The sequence below is a fragment of the Glycine max genome, chromosome 19 (assembly GCF_000004515.6).
Source record: "Glycine max cultivar Williams 82 chromosome 19, Glycine_max_v4.0, whole genome shotgun sequence".
Taxonomy (NCBI): Eukaryota; Viridiplantae; Streptophyta; class Magnoliopsida; order Fabales; family Fabaceae; genus Glycine; species Glycine max.
Window position 1 is genome coordinate 39,030,930 of NC_038255.2, and position 9,923 is coordinate 39,040,852.

Sequence of the window (9,923 nt, forward strand, 5' to 3'; positions counted from 1 at the left end):
GACCCAATAATGTTTAGGCCAAGAATTTATAGGCTCAACTTGACCTATTGGATGAAACCAAATTGACTTTTAGGTCAACCTTTTATAATACAGTATAATCTAATTTGACTAGTCATATCAATTTTGACAACTCTAATAAGGTTCAAATTAGAAGTTTTACAATTATAAGTCCCAATCTAAAATATTATCTACATTAATTATTTTTTTCCACAAAAATACTTTTAATTAAAGTTGATTTTAGAATGACGTGATAGTAAAAGAAACTTAATCCATTAACGTTCTTTATTTTTTCTTTCTTTCAAAGATATTTGTTAGTTTTGTTCATAAAGATAATTTTGAGAAAAGGTAATAATTTAAGCCAAATTGAATACTCTTAATTATTAACTAATTTTTTTAGTTAGTTAATTAGAATTTATAGTAAGTACCGAAAGGAGAATTTTTTTCCCGTCAAAAGACTTGTTTACTAACCTTTTTTTTACGTATGACTAAGTCGAAAAAACAAGTTTCATAGGAAAAAAAAATGTATTTAAACTTTTTTTAAGGTGAGGAACTTTAGAAAATTTAACTCTTGATTTTCAAGTTTATTTATTTACTTTTTCTATAGTTATTTATTCATCCTCAATTCAATCTTTTTCTTAATAAAACTGATGAGATTTATTGTTGATATCAATCCATTCACACCCAAAGGAAAATAGCATCAAGAAGGGGAAAAAAGAAAAAGAAAAAAGGGAAAAATTTTAAAAACTTTATTCAGTCTCAAGTTTTGAAGCCGTTAGTTTCAAAACTTTATTCACCATCTCAAGTTTTCAAGCCATTGAATAGCATTAGCAATTAGCCTTGTATATGTGCCTTCTTTGAAGTGCAATCACCTCCACATACATGTGCGGATAGTAGACCAAATCTCATGAAATGGAAGCGTTTTAGCAACAATGGAATCCAATAATTCAATAGACTTTAGTAATAAGAAAAGAATAAAGCTAAAGATATAGCTTTCTTTTTTGATCTTTAAGCAATTACCACTTGAGTCTTAATCAGTAAATTTACGAGCCGATAATCATTAAGAAATTTTGGTATATACCTTGTTTCGGATGTGCTTTACATTACGAAACAACTAGCACATGCAAATTAGCCACAATGAACAAATGAACTAATAATTATAAAAAGTTGAGTTTGGTACAACATGATTAGGCAAATAAAAAACATGCCTAAAACAATGCAACTCAATTAGTGAAACCCAATCACAAAGATGAAATCATATCTTTAACAAAACAAGCACACATGTATACTCACACCAAGAATCTGATAAATCTCACGTTTGATGGAAAAACTCAGTCAGTTAAATTTTGCTCCTACACTAGATCATCTGGCCCAGCGAGCACGACCTGTCATTTGAAAAACAAGATACCCGTTTTTAAGTAAGGGATCCATTTCAGCAAGGAAATGCATGTAGAGCTCTTAAAGCAAAGTTGTAACATATCTAAAGAATGAGACAAGAAAGTCAACATATGAATCAGTAGATAACATGGTAAGAGGGGTGCATACATTGCAATCAAGAGCATATTTCCTGGCAACCATAATGGCTGCATTTCTGTCTCTCTCTGATTCAAAGGTTAATACAAATGAGAGGCCCTTTCTTGCTTGCCAAAACAACGCCTTCGCTGCATTAGCGATATCACTTCTAACTCCACATAGCTATAGTTAAATAAAATGTTAGTTTAAGGGATATAGTCAAATAAAGAACTTAAAAGATGATCAACCATAAAAAAAATATACACAGATGAAGTATTGCACTTTGAAAAAAAACATGTTATTCTTTATCTAGGTTGTCCATGTTAAATAAAGAATAGAAAGGGGTAATTCTGTACATGGAAGACATTGACACTGGAAGTGTTAATTCCCATGTCTGTATTTCTATGTTTGCGAGTGGGGCAGGCCACAGGGGGTGGATGGAGAGCCTTTAATTTTCATGTTTAGCATGTTCTGTGACACAAGAATAAGGACCAATTGCCAAAATAGTACCTGCATTGATGGGGAGTAAATCTCTCTTGCTTTTGTAATCCAACCTCTGCATAGCTTTATCCTCATTCTCCCCACATTAAATGAATGAGTAGAATGTGAAGAGTGATCTTTTCCATTCATTTGAGAAATAACTACCTGTATAAAATCCAAATACAAACTGTAAGAATTATTGTGCCAAAAAATGTTCATTACCCAAAGCAAACTTCAGATTTTTGAAAAGCAGATAAAAAGGAGTGTGTGAATAGGAGAAAGTAGATAGTTAGATATACAAAAAATGAAACATTAAACAAGTTATAAATTTAGCTTGTAGGAAACTCACTCCTTTAGACCGGAAAGGTTCAAGGAATATAAGGCACTATTTTATGTTATGAAAGTCATAAACAACTAAAAAATATAGCATCCACCTTTATCAAAACATGAGCATGAGAAAATCAATAAAACATCTTTCTTTAAGATGTAATATTTTCTTGAAACTAATTTGTGGTTGTGTTTATCATCCACAGGAAGAAGGGGGAAAAGGCCAAACAACACTTAAAACTTGGTCGCAAGTTGCAACAGTAATGATACAGGGTAGATGTTAAACTAACACAAGATTATTTATTTTATTTTTGGGGTACTAAATCTGTCAGATCTTAGGAAAGGCCACACCACAAGAGTGCTTCCAAAGGGATCCCACTAGGGGGGGAGGGGGCAATGAAGAGGGGATGGGAACAGAAATCAGAAAAAGATGTTCCACCTGAGGGTCTTGAACCCCCAATCAAGAGCTTTCCTGTCAAGAACTTATAAGCAAAATTCTCAACTAAGTAATCAAGGCTTAGGACCACATGGAATTTAACTCTAAGCTTTTAGAGATCGTCTTCAAGAAACAACTGTGAAAAGACAAACAGAGGTTTTATAATGTTTGTTGAATTAAATCACACTTTTTCTACATTTTCTGTATTGAATGCTGGAAGAGTTGAAATTGATAATTTGAATATCCTTTTCTACCAGTAATACTTAAAATTACTGAATCTGAAAAGATTGTAGACGGCATACATTAAAATCGGTATTAGATTTTCGTAGAAGTGTCTCCACATGGCTTCCAAGTCCTGAAACTGTTACTCACAGATAGGTAGCTGTTAGCTTTTCTTTTCTACTTCTAGATGCATCATTGGTATTGTCGGGTACAAGACAACCCGAATCATGCATTCTAAAACCAGAAATAATTAGTTTGGAAAAACAAAAGGTAAGCCCGTAACAAAACTAACCAGTTTGAATGGGATCAGTTGTTAGGGTAAGTTTTTTCCCATTTGAGACAATATCTACTTGTAAGATTCTCCCAACATCAGAGGGGTCAGGAGCATATATTGTTTTGTTGGCACCTGAGAAATAAAGGCAAACCAACTTCAAACAGAATAAAAAGTAATCAAGATAAATTAGCTGTTGAAGCCCAGTCAAGCAAACGGCAGCTTAAATATAGTCAAATAAGATACATAGAACAATATTCATGATGAAGGTCATAAATAAAAATGGATTCCACCACCGGATTGGAGCCATACATCTTGTAATTGTAAAGTCAATGAACTAATAGGAGCTAAATTTGGCAGAAAAGCATGACAGACAGACAGGTGTATTTGAATCCTTACTATTTGACATAAAGGCTTTGATACCATTTCAAGGACCAACTATCCTAAAAGCTAAAGCTGCTGCTATGCACAGCCATGGTTTTACATCTCAGGTATAGATCTACAATGGAAACCAAACTGGCAGATTTGAATACACAGATAATAGAGTCATTGAAAAACTTCCAGAAGGATATCAAATTATCAGAATAAAGTATAAATGTTACTAAAATAAATCAATACAAATACTAAGATCTGAATATTCTGAAACGCAATTGAAAAATCAACTAAAAGAGAGGTACCTGAAATAACTTCCCTCCAGCTGCCTTCAGAAGACAAGCGATACCACTGAAATGAACATTTCGAAACCTGTGGCACTTCAGCTGAGCAAGGCTGGACTCGCAGATATGAACCCAAAGCTTCAGAACCATCTAACATGTATAAACGAGATTTATTTTCCTCATCCCTCTTGCTCATGGTTAGCTGGCATGGATGAAATGAAGTTATTGCAAGAAAAGTATATTTGAGTTTATTAAATCTTAATATAGCATGTCAAAATTATAGTTTGCAAATCTAATCAAATTGATGATAAATTTGATAGTTAATTAGAGCAAGAGCAAGTAAAACTAGATATCAACAAACCTCTTTCTGAAGCTTAATTGAAAATATAGATTTCTCTCGAATTTGATCCCTAAGAGCACGTAGTTCATATTCCATGGCCATCACCTGAAACCATACAATTCTCATATTTCAACCTTATGAAGAATATTCAAATTGTAATACACTCTAGTTAATGGGTCCTTAAATTATGATGTGCCTAATTGCACAGGTATTGGTAAGTTATCCAAAATGTTCTCAAGTGTAGATATGAAAATTTTAATAGATTTAGGATTCAGGTATAGCAGAATATATTAATTAACAGTAGTAATATATTCATATACACCTAAAGATTAATATTATCATGTAAAATATTTTTCAGATATGTTATGGCCAATTTTACACAATTCAAACCAAATTTCAGCATTTAATGACATTTCTATTCATTTCAAATGTTTCAAAATCAAAATTTTCCATTTTTCACAGGAAAATGTAGTATCTAAGCATGATGTATGATATCTGTAAGTACGAAATTATGGAAAAATTGGAGTGTTGATGTTTCTTGTCAACATCTGGATTATTACTATAATTTAAAATGTAGTAAAGTGAAATTAAGCAAAAACTATAGGCTACAACAGTATTGAGGAAGCAAAATGCAATTCACCTTGCTTGGCTGATGCAACAATTTGATTCTTCTAGCTTCTTGAACTTCTTCAATTAGTCCATCCACATCCTGACAGTGAAGAACAACAGATAGAGTACACTTTATGTACTAAACATCATAATAACTACATAATATCAATAAAGCATCTTTACAAATTTTCCACATTCATATACATTACAAACTGAAGGATGATATAACATGATATGAAGATATTATGTAAATGACTAGCAAACAGCTACAGGCAGGGTAGTTGGAAAACCCACGCTTGTATGTTTATGCATAGGATTTTTATAGGTGAATGAGTAAAGTTCATAAGAAACTTTTAACATATATAAATTATATTTAAGGTCTTTTTAGGAAATGTTATCTTTTAGCAGTGTCCATCATACAGAGAATAAATCCTTCTTTTCTATCCTAAAATTGTATTATTTAATAATTCTTGTATGGTTATACCCATACATATGATTCTCTTGTGTACATTGAAGATTATTATACTGCAAAGTAATGCTTGATTATGAATTCATTAACGCAAAATTATACACACACACATAATTGTGTAATCAAACAGCATTTTAGTACCTGTGGTTTAGAAGCTTGGGAAGCTTTTTCTTGTTCTTCAAGCGCCTCCCCAATTCTCAGCACCACAGCTCTAGCACTTTCAATTTCGGCACAAGCAAAAGACTTCTCTTGATTAACCAACTTTTTAGCATCTTCAGAAGCCTATAGAACAAAGATGGATTCTGATATTATTTTATTTTTTTCTCAAAAAAATTTAAATGGAAGAACTAGAAAATTAAAACTATTTAAGAAATCCATGGAGAAGGAATAATTGCAATGCTTATCAGTGTCTAAATGAAATACTAGTACCACTAAGGAATAATTATCACCATGGTTTCATTTTCAATACCTTACAAAAGAGAATCCCAATCACAGAAAATAATTTTCAGAGCGACCAATTTCATTCCATTATATAAAATGAAAAGGGAACAATGTTGATCTTGTGAAAGGTGACAGCAATAGGAAGGAACCAAAGGCACCCTTCTATGATAATGGAATGCCTCAACAAATTCATGCAATACAGTTTGAAACAGTTTATTTGCAAACAATACACAAATACATGTCAAACTATGAATCATCTAACTATTGTTTTACAATCTGTTAAAAAAAATCCAAAAGAAAAATTGGAATTTGATCAAAGTATGAGTGGTGAAAATTCAGAAATTGTTCAAATAAATCACAACTATGAGCCGAAAGTTTTGAAGGGGATTCTATAACAAATTACAAAAAGTTTAGATGTCGAAGAAGACCTGTTTGAGAAAGTTTACAAGCTTCTTCACTTCAAACTTCTCTTGAATCAATTCACCTTCGTTTTGAGTTAACTTAACTGCTAAAGCTTCCACCTGTGAGGAATATATTGTTAATTATGAATACTTAGCATCAGTAACATGAATTGAAGAGGAAAAAGAAATGCCCTCATGCATTCTGAAATAGCTTCAAATATGTGGGTTAAAGAAAAGAAAGGGAGACACACTCCACAAAAGAAAGCCAGAAAGCTCAAAAGTCAGGAAGACTCATTTTTTGTCCGCTCATCAGACAAAATGGAACACCATTTCAAACTTTGAACAATGTAATATACTCAACCATGGAGTAGTATAAACTAACGAACCATAGAGATAGCTTTCTCCACATCCTCTTTGTTTATTCCTGCAAAACGTCCTCTTAAAGATTCTAATGCATCTCTTAGCTTTTTCAAAAGAACATGTCCCTCCAAAGATGCCACCTCTCTCAGCTTTGCCTAAATTCCACACCAAAAGGAAGGGGAGGGGAGATCATCAGAAGTTGAGAAAAGAAATATAACTCAAATGAAGTGACAAAAAACAATCGGATGAACTATGATTCGAAGTCAATAACAAACTTTATTTTAACAATGGCAATTTCAATTGCCTAAAAACTAAAAGTGATCTAACTTGAACCTGCTATTTTATTTTATTTTTTGCTTTTTACCAGACTAATGTGTGCTTGACAGAACAGGGGAGTGATGAATATAAATTGGCTTTTTTCTATTAATGATAGGAAAATAATAAACAGTAGACCATAAGAAAATAATAAAGACAGAAACCTCATTAGACAACTTAGCAGCTGCAGCCAAGTTCTTGTCAAATTTACTGGCAAGGTCACGAACTGAGATACGCTTGTGTTGGTCTGACAAATTGAAAGCTTCTTGTTCAATAACATCCTTCAAAGAAGGACCCAGGTTATCCTCAACTGGCTCTTCCAGAACTTGATTATCAACATCCAGTTTGTATTTCGGAAAACTATTAGAAATAAAGCTCACATCAGCTGAAACTGGTGGAAATGCCTCCATTGGCATCCTGATTTCAACTTCAGGACTTATCTTTGTCATGCTGAAAATTGGTGGTCTGGTAAAAAAAAAATTGCAACATAGAATGAGACCTTCTATAAGAATATATCAATGATGAGTCAAAATCAAAACAACATTTAAGTATAGAAGACTCCATTTTTTCATCAACAACTACAATTAAACCCAGCTTAGTGAAGTAAATTGAGGACATACGACATGCAATGTAGAAAAGATGAAGCTATGAAAGAATCCTAAAAGCTAGAAGACATGATGCAATAGGGATGGCTGATACTACTGTCTTCTGCCTACTACTCAATGCTCCTTCACCAGGAGAAAAAAATTAAAATACTAAATAAACATGTCTTCATTTAACTGAACCAGATTGGACAATTAAAGCTCTGGAGTTTTGCTCTTCTTCGTTATGCATATGTTATATGAACTTTAAGATGAATCAAACACATTTGATCCTGTGTCAAGTGCACCAGAGTCAGACAACAGGAAAGAACATTCCATATTCAAGCCAATGCAAGTAGGTCAAATTAAACCATAATCAAAACCTAAGCAACAAAAGCTCATCACCGTTGCTGATGATCTGCCAATTATGAATGACATTGCAAATCCAACCAGCCTAGTTGTGTATAAAAGGATGAAAAACTTAAAGAGTGTTGTTACCAAAGATTAGACTTAAAAGAGGGATAAAAGCTTGAAGTGTTATCACCAAAGATTAGAGTTTGCGACGAATATAGTTGGCTTGATGTAAGTTCCAAGATGGATTTAGACTAAGACGGCCATTTCATTTAACATCATTTAGTTTGAGCAGAAAAAAGTAGTCGAACACATCAATTGTCAATCAACTCATACACGTCTAAAAAGAGGAAAAAGAAAAGGATGGAAGAATTAATCCGGCATCTAATTAGAAAAAAAAATAATGAAGTAGCAGCAGCTAGCATTTGTAGTGATAGTCAAAGGGGAATATTAGAAGCAATAACATCAACTAACGACTATGTTGTGGTTGATTATTCATCTCAAATTAATAAAGTGATTTATTTTCTATTTTTAGTGAAAACAAGGGATCAAGCGCAGTCCACCGTGCCAACAAGCATTCATATTACCAAACTACACACTATCAAATGAATTTTCAAGTTAGTGCAGCAGTTTCCTAGTATAGAAACAAAAACTAAAAATCAGATAAAAAAAAAAGGGTGTAGTTTCTCCAGCCCCATCAAACACGCAAAACCATGAAACCACATAGATCTACACAACAAAAACCAAAATTTATCAGAATAATTAGGCAGGCCTAATACATAATAAATCAACAAAAAAATGAAATAAATAAATAAAAAAACTAATGAGAGAAACAAAGCAAAAACAATGATAATTTGAGATCAAACAAGAGGATTATCTGCTAATTGCACCAACTTCACAAAATGCACTTCTGAATATCATCAAATCAACCCACATTCCACAAGTCTCATTCTACTCCAATTACAAATGCAAAAAAGAAAACAAAAAAAAAGAAGCAAAATCTTACTTCTCAGTGAGCAACACACTGGTAAGGCCACTGAAGCAAAGAATAGAAAAAGAAAAATGAAAAATGAGAGCGAATGGAGAGAGAGAGAAAGAGAGCAAAGAGTTGCATGCAACCAAAACGGAAATGCGAGAGAGAGAGAGAGAGAGTAAAGAACTCACTTAAGAATAAGAGTAATAACCGAAACAAAAGAGTGATTAATTAAAAGAAGGAGTTACCACAGCTTAAGCCGGTTGCAGGTAAGCAAAAAAAAAAAAAAGAGCGAGAGAGAAAGAGACAAGACAGGATTGAAGTTGAAGAATTACAACAAGAAGAAGAAGAAGAAGAAGAAGAAGAAGAAGAAGAAGGAGAGGAAGAAGAAGAAGGAGAAGAGGAATAAGGAGAAGAAGAATCTAAAGAGTGGCCATTAGCGTTGCTTTTTGAAAAGGTTAAAGAAAGAAAAGAAAGAGAGAAAGGAAAAGCTTGTAAACCTGACTCATTTGTCTGCCCTCCCAACGACTTGAAATCAATTTGTTTTTTCACTAACTGCATATTGTTACGCCCTCCAACCAGGTGGGGGCCACCCTGCATCGCTCACGCGCCGTCCCCACCTCCTCCGTGCCCGGGCCACGCTTCTCTGCGGCTTTTACTGCAGGGGTACGCGTGCACACGCGCGCGTGCGCTTGGCCGAATCATCGTATCGTACCTTGGTTGTTTTTTTTTTATCGTTCTTTTTACAGCGGGGACTGATGTTTGGCGGGGTGTCGTTCTTTTGACTCCTTTGTCCGCAGAATGTCCTTCCGTTTCTCTCGTATTTACGCAGATGCCAACACCTGAAACAATGGATAATACAGTATAAAAAAATAAAAATTGAACTCATTTTTAAATTGAAGACAGTGTAGTTTTCCTCTGTTAATATTTGGAGTAATTAATATGTGAATCGACAATGTAAAACCTTACTTAATTTGTTACTATTATTCAGTTACATAGAACTTAAACTACTTCAGCAATAAGAAATATATACAACAACAACGTCTTATCCCACTAGGTGGGTCAGCTGCATGAATCAACTTCCGCCATAATGTTCTATCAAGTACCATACTTCTATCCAAATCATATATAAAACTCTAATTTTGTTATATATACCAAAGTATAAGAAATGTTTTAATCCAT

At 33.4% G+C, this 9,923-nt stretch overlaps 1 protein-coding gene across 6 annotated transcripts; it reads right to left on the bottom strand.

Annotated features, from left to right (window-relative positions):
• Positions 1 to 1,035: 1,035 nt before the first annotated feature.
• On the bottom strand, positions 1,036 to 9,534 carry LOC100798320 (SCAB_CC domain-containing protein). Of its 6 annotated transcripts, none has more exons than XM_041012405.1 (14): positions 8,990 to 9,259; positions 8,775 to 8,804; positions 7,001 to 7,301; positions 6,548 to 6,676; positions 6,189 to 6,281; positions 5,461 to 5,601; positions 4,882 to 4,950; positions 4,263 to 4,346; positions 3,923 to 4,103; positions 3,267 to 3,380; positions 3,055 to 3,113; positions 2,020 to 2,154; positions 1,543 to 1,692; positions 1,036 to 1,382 (listed from the first exon to the last, which is right to left on the bottom strand). In XM_041012405.1, the coding sequence occupies exons 3-14, from the start codon at positions 7,283 to 7,285 to the stop codon at positions 1,350 to 1,352; spliced, it is 1,473 nt and encodes a 490-aa protein (XP_040868339.1). In that variant the 5' UTR covers positions 7,286 to 7,301; positions 8,775 to 8,804; positions 8,990 to 9,259; the 3' UTR covers positions 1,036 to 1,349.
• Between the last annotated feature and the right edge of the window lie 389 nt (positions 9,535 to 9,923).